At 41.8% G+C, this 18,021-nt stretch overlaps 1 protein-coding gene across 4 annotated transcripts in view; it reads left to right on the forward strand.

Moving 5' to 3' along the window:
- The window catches only part of TENM3 (teneurin transmembrane protein 3), a 1,731,308-nt gene that overhangs the window by 1,337,079 nt on the left and 376,208 nt on the right, over positions 1-18,021 (forward strand). For all 4 annotated transcript variants that reach the window (XM_029581140.1, XM_029581227.1, XM_029581302.1 and 1 more), the window contains one exon: positions 2,949-3,068. In XM_029581140.1, the coding sequence (XP_029437000.1) occupies positions 2,949-3,068 (120 nt within the window). The remainder of the gene's footprint in view (positions 1-2,948; positions 3,069-18,021) is intronic.

Here is an 18,021-nt window from a genome sequence, read left to right on the forward strand (position 1 = left end):
TAAAATAGTTGGGTAAATGTTCTCCATTCTAATTCGCTTTTAAGGATGCACATTTTGGGGGCTACTGAGATTTCTTCCTCAGATGCAATTCTTTAGTCTTTAATAAAGCAATTACTTTTCCTCCTACTAGTACTTGTTGTGGGATAAAAAGGGTACTAGTCCCTTTCTAGTTTGTCAGATTATAATTTCAGTTACTAAAGATAGAATTTAATGATATCATTGATCAGTAATTAAGGCAAATCCATCCGTTAATGTTTCCACAACCTGTAATAAACACAATTTAACTTATGGTGGGGCATCTTAACCTTAAAATTGACATTACTTAAACACCCTTGTTTTTATTCTGTTTTTAATAGAAAGTTTAACATTAATCCATACATTATCAATTTTAATTATTTTTAGTTATACAATAATATCCTTTGAATTCAGTGTTAAATATATTACCAAACTTATCACAAAACCTTTAACTGAGCTCAACAAACTAAGGAGAAAACAATCTTTAGATTTCTTAAGATTTCTTTAAAATTTATGAGATCAAATCTTATAGCAGAGATTCATTTAAGTGTAGAGAACATTTATGTTATGAAGAGGTAGCAATAAGTATAAATAGAAGTGGCAGGTACTGAACATTCAGAATATGCAAGAAGTTCTAGAACAATCTTTTTTTTTTGAGGATTATCATACCTCTGCTTATTAAAATAAAAAGTACTGTGATATGAAAAATTGCAGAAATTTAAAATAATTCTAAAATCAATTTTATTTATTTAAAAAAATGTATATCTCACACTATATCCACAATTCTAGTCAGGGTACAAATGAACCTTCATAATAAAAATAATAATTATAACTAAATAACAAAAACCGCAAACACAGAAACAAACACAAAAATATCATACTGCCACATCCTGACAGTAAATACCCCATAACCATCCATAAAGCTGTCACCAAGATACTTAAGAAAGGAAATCAAACCCTATTCCTCAGTCTCCTTCATAAAAAAATGAAGCTTTTAACCACTACTTAAATGTACAATTGCAAAAAGGGAAATGATCCAAGATTGCTCATCTATGGTGAAGCATAATTGGAAGTCCAGGGTCTTCTTTGCAGGCACTGGAGACCCTGTTCTGACTGGCCCAATTGATTCTTTTGTCACTCATTCAGGGGTTGCTGTGATGATCTCTGAGGCAGAATCCTTGGGGTTACTCACTAGGGAAGGTTTGCCAGTGGGCCCCCCAGATTTGGATATCATTCTGAACATGGAGACGTAGATCCCCCCTTCACTGTCAGTTTTGGAAGAGGCAAGTGAAGGCTGTATGGGATTGATACTGATGGATAGCATCAAAGTTCCAGGATCAGTAGAGGTGAGAGGCTCCAACATGGCTAATTCAAGTCCTCAGCAAAAGAAAGTGGTGATTTCTTTCAGGAAACTTGAGGAGTTCTTGAAGGAAAAAGAGGGCAGTAAAATGCTGATCAGTAGATTAGAGAGAACAGATTTGTTGTGGTCTATAGATTTGAGGCTACAGGAACACTTAAGTTCCTAGGCTACTTTATTGCCAAGCCTGGTAAGATATCAGTCATTCAGTTTAGAGGGGATATAGGAGACCATAGCAATTTTGGAGAAGGGGTTATCAGAACAGAATTTACAATTACATGCCCAATTATAAGAATCTTTAAGCTGAATGCACATTTTAACTTAGGGGAGAGGGTTCAAGGGAACATCCCTAAGGCAGGTGGGATCTGCTTCTCTTTGAATCCCTTACCTGGTCAGTGGACCACAGCAATGGCCCTGTTCTGTGAATTCCTTAAAGCTAATGCTAGAGGAGATGGCCAAGGCACCACTGGGGCCATCACTTGCCCAGGCAGAGGAATGAGCCTGTTACTGCTATGTAGGTATAAGCTGTCGAAGGTGCTGGCTGAGCAATAGGGAAAGGAGGTGGCGGCATGAGATACAGGGGGAAGGCCATACCATGCATGAGCATGGTCATTGCTGAGCAGGAAGGCAATGTCTATATAGAATTTCCTGGAGTAGTGCTGGTTTTCCAGCAGTGCTTTCAGTGTAGACAGAGGAACTGCAGGCTGTGCTGCAGAGCTCCTCATCGCTCACTCCCATCACTGCTCCTCTGGCCATTCTCCCTATGCAGGCACCCTATCCTCTAGGGCTCATTGACTTACTAGTAATGCAATGAAGTGCCAGCACAGCAGTATTGAGAAACGTTGCTTCATCTCTGACTAAAAGTAGTTTCCAGGACTAAGAAAAACCTGGGTTAGGCCAGCGCACTTCTCTGCATTGAGGGATAATGCCCTCATTTTTATGGGATTTCCATATGAGGGTGCTAAGCAGGATACCCAGTTTTACACACATTGTATGTGTCTAAAACTCCTTGCTGCATTGGCAGTAAGGTTTACTTGCACAAAATGTGTGCATAGCCATGAATAAAACCATATGTTCTGCTGAATATACCTTATTGCATTAGCCTTCTGGAGATAGGGAAATATCTAGAGTACCTAAATGCTGTTTAGTGTGCTAAAAGGCAGAATAGTATAGCCATATGTAGATACATAAAAAAATATATCTATGTATATAGATATATATTTTTTTTTTTTGAGAGAGAGAGTGAGATGGCAGAAACACATGTCAATATAAGTTAAATGAAAACATCAATTTGGTGACCAGGACATGATGACGTAAAGGAGTAGAATGAAAAGAGACAAACCCAACTGCTAATTTTCTTGGATATTGTTTAAATAAAATAGGCACTTGTTTATTTTATAGAGCTAACATTTCTTCTCATTTAACTTTGCCTTTAGTCTCCCTGAAAATTGTAATTGCAGCAAACCTTGCCGCTTTCAACTTAAGGTGTTGCTACATACATCACTGTACTATATATTTTTATCTGTTCTGGTTAAGAACTGGGAATCATCTAATATCACTTGTTTCTTTCTGTCAGCCATGCATCTGTTTGGCCTGAATTGGCAGTTACAACAGACTGAAAATGACACATTTGAGAATGGAAAAGTAAATTCTGGAGTTGTGTCAACAACTGCATCATTACCTTCTGGTGACAGTGGTAAGAGATGAAATAATTAATTTACTTTATCTCTCCATGTTTGTTTTTGTTTCACTCCTTTGATACTTTTCGTGCTATTGCTCTTAAGGGGTTTTTCTTCTTCTATAAATTTGTTAATTTAATTACAATGCAGAGTCATAGTTTTCTCTGCAATCATTAAGATCAGAATTAAATATTTTAATCAAAATGTCCTTGCACATAGTAATCATAATAAATGCTGGCAGAAAAAAGACCAAATTGGCCAATCCCTTCTAACCAGTTGCTATTCTTCTACTTTCAATAGATTTGCATATAAACTCCTGTACTTAATCCAATACCTATTGCCCACCTGCCATATCTTTTATCTGAATATGCAACCCCTTTCCTACCGCCACCCTTCATATCACTCCCAAGCATGTTAAAGTACTAGCCTCCACCATCTCTACTGTGGGCTCTTTTGGGCTATTTCGTCTGTCTAAATGATTATTAGAAGACCAACACTAAATCCCGCATTCAAGTTTTTTAATAATCCACACCGCTACCAAAACTAGCAAAATCATTGACCAGAACTTTGTTATCTATGCATTTTTTATTGCTCACCGCCTTACTGCTTTGGGTGGCTTCTACCCATAACATATATAGACCGCTTCCAGGGAAGCGGTCTATATATGTTTTAAATAAATAAATAAGGACTCTCCATCCTCACTGGAATTCAGACTGCAACCATGGTCAATCCATGCAAAGGTTAAAAGTGTTCAACAGGCTTGGACATTGTTTAAAAATACAATCCTAGATGCGCAGTCCATATGTATTCCACACATTAAGAAAGGTGGAAGGAAGGCAAAACGATTACCATCATGGTTAAAAGGTGAGGTGAAAGAGGCTATTTTAGCCAAAAAAAACATCCTTCAAAAACTGGATCCATCTGAAGAAAATAGGATAAAACATAAGCATTGTTAAGGTAAGTGTAAAACATTGATAAGACAGGCGAAGAGAGAATTTGAAATGAAGTTGGCCATAGAGGCAAAAACTCATAATAAAAACTTTTTAAAATATATCCAAAGCAAGAAACCTGTGAGGGAGTCGGTTGGACCATTAGATGACAGAGGGGTTAAAGGGGCTCTTAGGGAAGATAAGGCCATTGCAGAAAGACTAAATGAATTATTTGCCTCCGTGTTTACTAATGAGGATGTTGGGAAGATACCAGTTCCAGAATGGTTTTCAGGGGTGATGAGTCAGACGAACTGAACAAAATCACTGTGAACCTGGAAGATGAGGTAGGCCAGATAGACAAACTAAAGAGTAGCAAATCACCTGGACCGGATGGTATGCATCCTAGGGTTCTGAAGGAACTCAAAAATGAAATTTCTGATCTATTAAAATTTGTAACCTATCATTAAAATCATCCATTGTACCTGAAGACTGGAGGGTGGCCAATGTAACACCAATTTTTAAAAAAGGCTCCAGGGGCGATCCGGATAACTATAGACCAGTGAGCCTGACTTCAGTGCCGGGAAAAATAGTGGAAACTATTCTCAAGATCAAAATCGTAGAGCATATAGAAAGACATGATTTAATGGGACACAGTCAACATGGATTTACCCAAGGGAAGTCTTGCCTAACAAATCTGCTTCATTTTTTGATGGGGTTAAATAAACATGTGGATAAAGGTGAAAACCGGTAGATGTAGTGTATTTGGATTTTCAGAAGGCGTGTGACAAAGTCCCTCATGAGAGGCTTCTACAAAAACTAAAAAGTCATGGGATAGGAGGCGATGTCCTTTCATGGATTACAAACTGGTTAAAAGACAGGAAACAGAGAGTAGGAATAAATGGTCAATTTTCTCAGTGGAAAAGGGTAAACAGTGGAGTGCCTCAGGAAACAGGATGCTGGGCTTGATGGACCCTGGGCTTGATGGACCCTTGGTCTGACCCAGCATGGCAATTTCTTATGTTCTTATGTTCTTAATTCATGCATGCGAGCTAGATGCTGCTTTATTACTGCTGTTAGGGTTGTAACTGCTACTCTGTGCTGTTTACCTCCATACTCTTCTTGGAAATCTGATGCAGTTTTGCCGCTGTTGTTGGAGAAGGAGCAAAGTTCCATGAAGTTTTTTTCGTACTTGCATATAGTTCTTGACTAGTAGCTGTTATAAGTTGAATCTAAGTAATGGGTATTACCATTGACAGGCTGTACAGAAAAATAATTACAGGAAGCTATATTTTAAATTCTGTTATTTTTTTCTGTGTGTATGATTGGCTTCATTTAAATCTTTTCTGACGTCCGCCCCCCCCCCAATATATATTTTGTGGACTGTATAATATATTCATTTCTTTTTCCTACTAATGTTAATGATCAGATTGATCGTTTAATATTTGTTTCTGAATATTTCTGTGCAAAGATTTAAAGCTTTGTAGTATTATGAAAATTTAATAAAGAGTAAATAAAAAAAAAAAAATTATTGTATGCCCTGAATCAATATTAGGATACTCAGAGTGAAAGGCAGTTATCATTGTGTTGGAGCCCATTGGTAGGAAGACTGTCCAATTTTAAAATTAAATTAAAACAATTACTTTAAAAACCTTATTTGACAGTCATGTAGCTTAGGCATTACTGTGCAGGGAATTTGGGTTCAAATCTTCATCCTGTGGATTTGGGTGCATCATGAAAGCAGCATGTCCAAGCCCTAGGAAGGAAGGAAAGAAGACAGCTGCTACTATTGTGGTGGTCCCTGCCAGTCAAGCAGTGGCATTGAAGGTGTTTCAGAGAGGGTGTCTCCAGTCCTGGGGTCAAAAGGAAACACCCAGCATTTTCCCTGGGGACAGCTAGGTGCAGGAGAGATCAATAAAGTGTTAAAATGGGATGAAAAATAATTTTAAAATACTCTGCATAAATCTGCCAGATTAGTGGGGGAAATCCTGTGCATGTGTAAATGTATATGGGGATCAATTGTCTATAAAATAATTTTGCTAGTGTGATATAATTTTTTTTCAACCGCTAAGGTTTTCTTTGCGATAAATTTATTGATACGGACTCTTGTTCAGTTTCTATATAAAAATATTTTATAATTTAGCCTCTGTGCTGTCAATTGGGTGGAATGAAGTATGCAACAGATTGCTGTGCATCTGAGGGGGCAGAAAGACTGAAGCTGTTTTTCAAAAAAAATGCTACTGATGGTGAATGTGAGAATGAGTGCAAAAGACATTGAAAGCAGGGTCAAGTATTGTCATCTCTGACTGAGCAGAACGCCATGAATTTTATGTCAGTGTCCCAGGACCTCAGACACTATATAAAACGTATAAGACATCGATAATGAGCACATCTCTAGAGTGAAGGTAATAAGCCTTGGAGAGAGGCATGAAAGACAGAAGATATAAGAAGGCATAAAAAGAAGGCAGGCAAGCGTGACAGATAAAGGGTACTGGAAAACAACAGAGAAACTTATACAAGAGGGAAACAAGGAAACACAATAAAATGCACAAATGATTAAAGGCAGATGTTGGTAGAAAAAGTATAAGCATGTAAGGAGCACATTAAGAGGGCTATTTTGAAAGCAGTTTTCTTGGGTTAAACAGTGTCTTATCTGTAGAAATGAAGTCTATGAAAATTTCTATGTGCAGATAAATTTACGAGCTTGTAATTAGACCTTCAGTGAAAGGAGTTGGGGGGTTCTTGAGCATGGGGTTGTAGAGAGGGTCTTGCAAGTAGACACACATCTTAAAATTTTCAGAAGGATGCATTTAACTTTACCCAGAATTAGTATCCAGGCAACAATGCAGGTGCAAAGATATGTGGGTACTTTTTCTTAACAATTTTCAAAGGGAAAAGTAAAATGTACCTGCACAACTTTGCACTTCTGTGGGCAGTGTGAAAATTGCCCTTTAAATGTTTGATAACAGGTTTTTTTTAGTAACAATTTCCTAGCATGTAGCCAGATGGATTCAAGACCAATGAGTATTGTGCTCTTCTGCTAGCAGATGGGAGACGGAATCAGATTTCAAAGCTGACATCAATCTAGATATACCCCTGCAGTAACCTCAGCTCTTCAGTATCTCTCCATCTCCTAGCAGATGCGGACACTATCCCACACACTAGAATAGTGTTAAGAATTACAGCAAAGAAGAAACAAAATTTACCTTAAGGAAGATCGAGCCCCTCTCTCCTACAGTTAAGGGTCCCTCCCCCAGTCGAGAATTCCTGAGGTTGGTCTCCGATATCCCTCAGAGGTGTGCCTTGGTCTGGTAGCCGTTCCCGGCGTGGACTTAGCCCCCCAGTGTGGCTGAAAGGCAGCGGGTGCAGAAAAGAGCGTGGTGGTGAAGGTAATTCCCTCTCCCCCCGCAGCTGGAGATCATTCGACACAATATCGGTAAGCGCCGAGACCAGGTAAGAAAAAATCTTTAAATTCAGGTCTCCGGTCTCCAGAGCTCGGATTGCCATTCTGAATTCGGCCCCGGCGAGGTTAGAAGGGAGCACTAATCGGGTTGAGCAGCCTTGGGTGGGCTAGGCCCCGATCCGGTGCAAGGGTCCACAAATGTGGAGACCTTCGGGGGCGCTATCTTAAGCGCAGGGGTCATCGGCGCCATCTTCCCTTCTCGACCGGCGGTACGCATGGGGCAGGCTGGACAACCGATGCACCTAACCTGCGCGCTTCCAATACAGACGTGCGCACAGCTATACACACAGCAGTGCGCACAACTGAGACACGCGCATAATTGAGTGCACCCCATGCGCACAACTGTGTGCACCTTGCGCACATATCTACATTCACAACCGTGTTTACAACTGCACGCGCGCAAACACATACAGACAATGGCACCGGTACCCAAGAAGGCCAGAAGGCATTCTCTTTGCACAGCCTGCCACATAAGAGCCATGCAGCCTGAATTGGAGTCCTCCCTGTGTCAACATTGTGAAGAAGCCCAGGGGGAACCAAAGCCTGGCCCCTTACTGTCGGAAGATGGTTCCGGAACTACTGACGATAGCTTCCTCGACCTATGCATCTCCGAGATGGCTTCCCCACAGGAGGGCACCTCGGGGGCCCCTACTCCCATTCCCCTTGGGGTTAACAAGGACCCAGGGACCTTCTCCTGGTTGGAATTTTTCCAAGGGCTGCAGGCCTTCGTTCAGGCGCAATCAGCCCCAGCTCGGCCCCAGCCTCAACCCCTGCTGGAAGCACAAGATCCTCCCAGCCCAGCTCAAATGTCTTGAGACATGCCTCGCCTAACCAAGAACTTCCCTAACAGGGACCCAGGCACCTCAAATGATGAGAGTGACTCCCTGAAAGAAGGAGAAATCCTTCCAGGAATGGAACCATACCGAACCATGCTTCGCTTCTTCCACAAGGATGAATTACCAGCCCTTGTTTCCCAGACTCTGAAGATGCTGGGTACTCCTGGCACCACTATGGCGGAACCAAAGAAGAACCCCATCTTGGTGTCCCTTCGTAAGGCCTCATGCTACTTTCCAATGATGGAAGCCATCCAGGAACTGATTGACCTGGAATGGAATACCCCGGAGGCCAGTTTCAAAGGGGGTCAGGCCTTGGAAGCCCTATACTCTCTAAAACCAGTGACCAAGGATGCCTGCATTTCCCAAAAGTGGACGCTATGGTCTGTGCCGTCTCAAAGCGAACAGCGATTCCCATTGAGGGAGGGGCTGCATTGAAGCAAACTCAGGACAGACGATTAGAATCCATCCTTAAGCAGGCCTTTGACGCAACAGCAATGACACTGCAGATTGCTTCCTGCTGTGCACTGGTGGCACGTTCCTGCTTGCTCCTCTCGAGAGAGGCAAATAACTCTGGAATGTATACAGGTGAGACGATGGAACCTGCAGCAGCCTTCCTCACGGACGCAAGCTCTGACCTGGTGCGCACCTCAGCCGGGGCGTTCCGTCGGTAGTGGCAGCCAGAAGACAACTATGGCTTCAGAATTGGTCTGCGGATGCGACATCTAAAGTGAATCTCACAAGAATGCCTTTGTTCGGAAGCGAATTGGAGAAGTTAGCCAGCAAATGGGGCGAATCCCCAGTGCCTTGGCTAACGGAAGATAGGAGTAAAAGATCTCAGCAGCCCTCCCCCAGAAGAATCAAGGGCAGAGGATCGTGGCACTTTAGACCCTATAAGAACTCGCATTTCCAGGCACCTGGTCCCTCTGGAAGGTCCTAGCCCTTTCATAACAAACAGACCAAGAGGGCAGCGGGCCGAGGGGCAGGCTCCAGCAGTGCTCCACAATGAGAACGTGCTGACCCAACCACAGGAAGAGGATATAGAGGGTCGACTTGCCCTCTTCTACCAAAGATGGGTCGAGATAACGTCGGACAAATGGGTTCTAAACATCATTCGAGAAGGTTACTCTCTGGAGTTCCGCAGCATCCCTCAAGACAAATTTATGATGTCACCCTGCTACTCACATTCCAAGAGACTGGCAGTAGAAACCACTCTAACAAGACTACTCAGTCTGAAGGCAATAACTCCGGTTCCCATGCCCCAACAAAATACGGGGCTCTGTTCCATCTATTTTATCGTTCCCAAGAAGGAAGGATCTTTCCAGCCCATCTTGGATCTCAAGAACGTCAACCGTCATCTGCGGGTTCTACACTTCCGCATGGAAACTCTTCGCTCCGTAATAAAGGCAGTACAACAAGGAGAATTTCTAACCTCCCTGGACCTTTCCGAAGCCTACCTTCACATCCCAGTCCATCAGGATCACCAGCGCTTCCTGCGCTTTGCAATACTGGGTCACCATTACCAGTTCTGAGCACTACCCTTCGGCCTAGCAACCGCCCCCAGAACCTTCACAAAAATCATGGTGGTCGTGGCGGCAACACTGAGGAAAGAAGGGATCTTGGTACACCCTTACCTTGACAATTGGCTAATCAGGGCAAAGTCTTTGGAAGAGAGCCTGCATGTGACCAGCAGAGTCAAGAGCCTACTGCAGGAACTCAGTTGGGTCGTGAACATGGGCAAGAGCAGTCTGCATCCCTCTCAATTGCTAGAGTATCTGGGGGCCCGTTTCAACACCAAACAAAACAAAGTCTTCCTCCCTCCCCCGAGGAGAAGGAAACTGATGGAACAATTATGATGATTGATGACCAATGCAAGTCCTCAACCCTGAAAGTCATCCCTTGGGCAAGAGCCTATATGCGACTGCTCCAACACTCCTTACTATCACGATAGAACCCACTATTCCAGGACTACTCAATTCACCAACTACCAACAGAGGTACATTCTTAGCTCCAGTGGTGGCTACAGGAAGACCACCTAAGCAGAGGATTAAGCCTATCCCCACCAAACTGGATCTTGCTCACCACGGTTGTGAGCCTGCGAGGGTGGAGAGCCCACTGTCAGGAACTGACAGCCCAGGGACAATGGAACAAGGAAGAGGCGGAATGGAACATAAACCGCCTGGAAGCTTAAGCAGTCAGACTAGCATGCCTGCAATTCAGCCACAGACTCCGAGGCAAAGCAATTCAAGTAATGTCGGACAACACGACAATGGTTGCTTACATCAACCTACAGGGAGGAACTAAGAGCCAGCAGGTGTCTCTGCAGATGGACCCTCTCATGGCATGGGCAGAGATAAACCTACAAGGGATCTTGGCCTCCCACATCACAGGAAAAGATAACGTCTCAGCAGACTTCCTCAGCAGAGAGAACCTGAACCCAGGGGAATGGATGCTGTTGACCACAGCCTTCCAACTGATAGTAAATCACTGGGGCCTCCCAGCCATGGACCTACTGGCCACCCATCTCAGTGCCCAAGTCCTCAGGTTTTTCAGCCACAGACGAGAGCCACAATCCCAAGGAATCGATACACTCATCTACACTTGGCCAGAGGAAGACTTAATTGTGCACCTTCCCCCCATGTTCACTACTGGGCAGGGTCATCCACAAGATAGAACATCACAGGGGACTAGTTCTACTAGTGGCCCTAGATTGGCCAAGATGACCATGGTACGCAGACATGCAAAGACTCCTTGTGGGGAACCCTCTGTGCCTACCTCCACACAGGGACCTTCTCCGGCAGGGCCCGATTCTCCACGAAGATCCGTCTCGATTCTCTCTTACGGTCTGGCCCTTGACAGGACTCTCCTCAAGAAGAGCGGTTCCTCAAAGGCCGTGATTGACACCCTGCTTCGTGCGTGCAAGTTCTCCACATCCCTCTCATACATACGGATCTGGAGAGTATTCAAAGCCTGGTGTGAGGACCATGGGATTCTCCCGTGGACAGCCAAGATTCCCATGATTCTGGAGTTCCTACAGGATGGTATGAAGAAGGGGTTGTCACTCAACTCCCTCAAGGTCCAAGTAGCCGCTTCAGAGCAGAAGTGGACAGTATCTGGCTTTCAACTCATCCAGACTTGTCCCGCTTTCTGAATGGGGTTAAACAACTCCGACCACCCCTAAAGTGGCTGGTACCTCTATGGAATCTCAATCTAGTATTAGACTTCCTAGCTGGGGCTTCCTTCAGACCAGCATGCGGTCTGTCACTATGCCTCTTAACATTGAAGATGGTAATATATTCAGCTCATCGCATCTCCAAACTACAGGCTGTATCTTGACGGGAGCCGTTCCTTAGGTTCACACCTGGAACCATACAACTGCTCACTGTCCCCTCCTTCCTTCCGAAAGTGTTTTACTTTAACCAAACCATCTTGCTACCAGCTCCGGATGAACATAAGTATTCGGAAGACTCATGCCTTCTTTGCCACCTGAATGTCGGCAGACTCCTGGTGTGATACCTGGAAAGATCAGAACCAGTGCGCAAAATGGATCACTTGTTCGTTCTTCACAGGGGAAAGAAATAAGGAGAAGTGACCTAACGGGCAACCATAGCCCGCTGGATCAAAGAAGTAATCAAGGCAGCCTACATAGAGGCAGGAAAGCCCTTACCTCTACAGGTTAAGGCTCATTCTATGAGGGCCCAGGCAGTCTCTTGGGCAGAAACCAAGCTGCTGTCGCCCGCCGAGATCTGTCAGGCCGCGATATAGTCCTCCATGCACACCTTCTCCAGGTTCTAAAGCCTGGATGTTCAGGCCCGGGAAGATGCAGCCTTCACAAGGGCAATATTAAGTGGGCCACGGGCAGCCTCCCGCCCTGTCTGGGAGTAGCGTTTGTACATCCCATTGGTCCTGAGTCCATCTGGCTACATGCTAGGAAATGGAAAAATTACTTACCTGATAATTTCGTTTTCCTTAGTGTAGACAGATGGACTCAGCATCCCGCCTATGGCTGCCCCGGAAAAGGAGAACCTCGGATAACAAACCTCGAGACTAAGCAAATACGGGTAAGCCGCAGCCTACCCCTAGTTCAAGACACTCACAGTTTGTCCGGTGACGGCGTTAATTGGTTGAGTGCACTGGAGGTCTCCATTTTGGAAATTAGTTGAACCAGTTCAAGTTTTACTCAAGTTTAATCAAGTTATTTAAGCAAAGATATATTCACAATGGCTTTTCGAAGAGAATACTGAAGAGCTATGGTTACTGCAGGGGTATATCTAGAGTGACGTCAGCTTTGAAATCTGACTCCGTCTCCCATCTGCTAGCAGAAGAGCACAATACCCATTGGTCCTGAGTTCATCTGTCTACAGTAAGGAAAACAAAATTATCAGGTAAGTAATTTCTCCATTATTTACATTAACTCTAATAGAATACCATTATAGAGGGTACCATGCATATGCCAATATTTTACACTCTTTCATTCTAACAGGATTTAAACACAGGGTATTTGAGAAATGTAAGGTAGGAGTAGATGGGTTGGCAGCATGCTTCTGCTGCTTGGAATATGTGACACCTTTCAAAAAGCAGGAATAGGAAAAACCTTTATTGTTCCCAGTTGCAGGCTGGTCATTGTAAGATTAAATTTTGCTCATGGCAGGGGGACCCACAATTTTCAGACTGCTTTAGGGTAAATTCCATCATACTTTCTATCTGTAGATTTTGTACTAAGTTTCTAGGATTAAGTATGCATGTAATTTTCTTTTGAAACTTGTTGAGGGTACAAAGTACTGTACCCGTAGACTTAGACACCTGATTTTTTGTGAGGATACATTTTCTAAGGAAAATAAGCTGTGAATTATTTTCCAGTCCCACCCAAAACAAGTCCCTGAGAATACCTCCCGTACATGCAAATAAAAGTCTGTGTAATGTTCTACATGTTGCATACTTTTTGCCGTATTGAGTAAGGGCAATTTTCAGAGAGCCAGTTTACATGTGAAATCTCTACCTACCTACCTAAATGACTTCGAAAATTGTACTGACATCTTGTTCTTCTGTCATCATTGGATACTTTTAGTTCAAATCTAAGGGTATATTACTAAGCCCTGATAAGCGATTAGTGTGCAAAAAACAGTGTTTATTCTGCAAAATTGCATATTACAGTGACAATGCATGATATTTGCTTAAAATGTTGCCCTCTTCCCCCATTTAGATGAGTTGCTTTGCATTCATTGGCATGCATAATAATTTAAAATGCATGCAAAGCAGCTCATTCATAGGTAATCTGATGCAACTTCATTAATGAGGTTTGCCAGAAATACTACCAACCGTGTTATGATAGCTATAGCTTAGGAATTGTAGCTTATTTATTTATTTATTTGATTTATATGCTGTTCTTTTTGCTGCTTCAAAGCAGATTATATTCAGGTATTGTAGATATTTCCTCATTCCCAGAGGGCTTACAGTCTAAGGGCCAGATTTACAAAGGCTTTTCTCACATTCTGTATCTATGGGAAAAATGCTTAATAAATGATCCCCTAAGTTTGTACGTAAGGCAAATGAGGGTAAAATGGCTTGCCCATTGGTCACAAGGAGCAGCAGTGGAATTTGGACCCCAGTTTCTTTGATTCATAGCCCACTGCTCTAATCACTAGGCTATTCCTCCTCACAAGGTATTTTCTTGTGGAGGCATTGGGACACTAATGTGCAACCTGATGCCTCCATGTGTCAAATTAAAGGGCTGTGCAACCCATAAGTCCCTAAGGAGGTCTGGGGATGGGGGAAATGATCTAGACTACCCAGGGAGTCTGTGCTGTGAAAAAAGAGATGAGGGGTCTGCTAGACTTGCAGAGAATCTGTATTAAGGGGGAATCTAGAGGAGATGAGGGGTATTTGGAGAAGGGTGGTTGACTTAGGTTAAAGGAAAGGGTTTGGGAAAGGGGGTGAGGCATTGCCACATGACACTTCATTGTATTTTTAAAACCTTTTTCTTTATAGCTGCCGCTCCAGGCAGCAGGGTGAGGAGCTGGGTGGGCAGGAATGTAGCCTGACCTTTGAGGGGTATTTAGGCATATTGGCAAGAGAGCATTGTAGGGTCTGTGTGGTCCTTTAAGACAATGGTGGCTCTGGGCAACGTGGACCGCCATTTATTGCCACTCTCCCTGTGATATTTTTTCTTGAAGTATTTTTACGTGAGTTAGTAGAGTTAGTATTTCTATATAGTAGCATCTATTTATTTATTTGTTTGTTTTATATACTGTCATTTCATGTGAGGGTCACTAGTTCATAACAGTGAATAGATTTAACACTCATAAATGATGAAATACAGAGGTAGGCATATATACAGGTAGAAAACAGGTAAACAGAGAGACTAAGGGTGCGTTTCAAAGACATACATTAAAGACAGATACATTAAAGACAGATACATTAAAGGGGATTAAGCGTAGGGGGGTAAAGTTCAGGACATAATTTGGTTATCTGACACATGGCAAACTGGGGGTTTCTGTCAGACAGTAGGCATTTTTGAATAGCCAAGTTTTCAACTTATTCCTAAATTTTTTATTGTCTGTTATTGTTTGCAGGTCTTCTGGCATGGACTTTCTTAGTTTTGGGCCAGAGACTGATTTCGCTCTTTCTCTTGTTTGCGTTAGATGAGAGTTTCTTATGGTTGGGATTTCTAGTAGGCCTTTGTTTTGTGATCTGAGGGTTCATGAGGGACTATGTGGTTTAAATGTTTTTCCCATCAGATCGTTGTTCAGATTAATGTTATTGATATTATTGTAAGTACTTTGTAAATAATTCTTGATTGTACAGGGAGCCAATGTAGAGCAATCAGTGTAGGGGTGATGTGGTCATATTTCCTTGTTCCAGATAATAGTCTAGCTGCAGCATTTTGCAGTAGTTGTAGAGGTTTTAAGTGACTAGTTGGAAGTCCCTGAAGAAGGGAATTACAGTTGTCAAGGTTTGAGAATATTAGAGATTATAAAACCATTCTGAAATCTGCTGTGTTTAGTAAATGTTTCAATTTACTCAGGATTCATAACTTGTAGAAACCAGATTTGATCAGTTTGTTAATGTGGGCTTTCATCGTTAAGTTTTCATCGATTTGAACTCCTAGATCTTGCACAAATGTTGCTGGGATTAACTGGCAATTTCCGAGATCTATACCTGGTGGAATTGGTTTTGGTGGGTTTTGGCTCAGCCAAATTAATTCTGTTTTTTTGGGGGTTCATCAATAGTTTCATTTATGCAAGTTTTTCCTTTAATGTGACCATATATTTGGAGATAAGTGATACTGTTTTTTCAAATGATTTTGTTAGTGGGATATAGTCTTGCAGATCATCAGCATATAGAAAGAAGTTTATTCCTAGATCTGTTAGTAATTTGCACAAGGGCAACATGTAGATATTAAATAGAGTTGCAGATAGTGCTGATCCTTGCGGAATGAGTGATTAGCATTGGAATGTATTGGATATGTGGTTGTTGAGTTTTACTTGTAAAGATCTGTTTGTGAGGAATGAGGTGGACCATCTAAGTACATTTTCTTTGATCTCTATGTTTCTCAGCTGTCAGCAGAGTAGATTATGGTCAACAGAAGCAAAGGCTGCTGTTAAATCAATCTGCTCTAGGCAGTATGATTCATTAGAGTAAAAGCCCTGTAATATAGGGTCAGTTAAGGATTGTAGAAGAGTTTCCATTGAGCAATTTTTCCGAAATCCAAATTGGTTAGGATATAGGGTTTTTTTGTCTTCTAGCTGAGACTTTAATTGGTTAAGAACTGCTTTTTCAAGAATTTTTGCAAGGAACATTAAATTGGAGATTGGTCAGTAGTTATCCCAATCATCAGATCTTCCCAATTTATTCTTAAAATTGATTTTATAACTACCTGTTTTAGGCCATGGGACATATGTCCTTCTGCAAGAGCAAGATTGACTAGTGTTGTGATTGTAGGGGTTATGGTTTAGTTTACTTGTTTCAGTGAGGAGGCTGGTATCAGGTCGAGTGGATGAGTTTCTTGTTTTAGTTTAGTTATGATTTTGCTTATCTCCAGCTTCGATACTGTGTCAAATGATGACCATTTTTCATGTGTATTAAAATCATCCGATGCATTAATAGGATGGGAATAGGTGATTTGTTGTTTCAACCTCTGGATTTTTTCAGTTCATGCTGTTGCATAGTCATTACATGAAGTTATTGTTTGTTGTTTGGAGGGCAGAAGGGTATTTTATTAGACTCTTAACTGTTTCGAACAGAAGTTTTGAGTGAAGAACAACTCCGTGTATTTGTTTTGCATAATATTTTTTTTTTACATTTATTCATTAGTGTTCTGTAGTGTGATAGGTATGATTTGTATCTTCAAGGGATTCATTAGTAGGGTTTTTTTCGCCAGTTTTTCAACTTTGCTAAGGTGTTTGTTTGATTCTTTCAGTTCTTCATTATACTAGGGGTTCATTTTTCTGAGATTATCATTATTTTTGTTTGAAGTTTTGGTTTGGATTGGGCTGTATTTGTCTGCTGTTTCCTTGATCATTTTTTCCACAAATCAAATGCCTTGTCGCAACTGTTTAGATTTAAGTTGTTGATTTTGGTCTCTAGTGCATTAGTTAGTGCTTTGGTTTTAATTTTCTTCTGAATGTTTGAGAGGGTTTGTTTTCATAGCTTATCACTGAATATTTTTTTTATATTAGATCTGCTCTGATTAGATGGTGGTCGGACCAAGGTATTATTTTGTACTCAGTATTTATACTGTAATTATTAGAATTTGCAAATATAAGGTCGAGAGTATTGCCAGCTTTGTGAGTGGCCTCAGAGACGTGTTGACTCCATCCTAAGGCTTCCATTGCTTCTAAGAACATGTCGCAAGATATGGATCATGGAGAATCATTTACGTGTAGATTAGACTCCTAAAATTGTTTTCTCTGGTGTAGGGAATTCGTTTGTGAAAAGTTTGATTATGGGCGATCAGTCCTTTTAGAGTAGGCCAGGAGGGAAGTATACCAATCCAATATTAATTTGTTTTGATTTTAAAATGGCTACTTCATAGGGAGGGTAGATTTCAGTATTCTTTAGTGTTAATTTGAGTTCCTTTCTGCAAATTATTAGTAAACCGCCACCTTTTCTTTTTTGTCAAGGCACATGGAATAGATTGTAATTTAGATGTAATAATTAGTGTAGTAGTACATTGTCCTTGTCATTTAGCCAGGATTCAGTTATGCAGAATATTGTTGGTTGTTGGTCATTAAAATATCATTGATGAGTGGAATTTTCATTGAAATTGATTGTGTATTCAGTAGAAGTAGGGTGAAGAGTTAGGCATGTTTTGATGTTTTGGTTTTTGGAGTTTGTTGTGTGTTGTAGATTTTTTTGTAGTCATGTTTGGATTTTTGTTCCAGTTTCATTAGGTCACCATTTTTCCTCTGACCTGTTATTGGTTGTATTCTGACTTTTAATTCCATGTCTGATTGTGATATTTGGAGCAAATGGCAGAGCGCTGTAGGTCAATTTGGTGGTTATATCTATAAGTGGTCAACTGTCGTAGCAGTGATGTCCTTAGGCAGTGTAGAGTTCCTCAGGCAGTGTATAGAATATGGTTCTGATTTCAGGATGTGTCTCTCCTTGCAGGGGATGTAGTGGTGAACTCTGGGGTCCTCTTGGGGTCTTCTGGGGTTCCCTGGGGTCTTCTGTGGTTTTCTAGGGTCCTCGCATGTCCTCTGGGGTCTTCTGGGGTCCTCTGTGGTATTCTAAGGTCCTCAGGAGT

The sequence above is a fragment of the Rhinatrema bivittatum genome, chromosome 1, assembly GCF_901001135.1.
Source record: "Rhinatrema bivittatum chromosome 1, aRhiBiv1.1, whole genome shotgun sequence".
NCBI classification, from domain to species: domain Eukaryota; kingdom Metazoa; phylum Chordata; class Amphibia; order Gymnophiona; family Rhinatrematidae; genus Rhinatrema; species Rhinatrema bivittatum.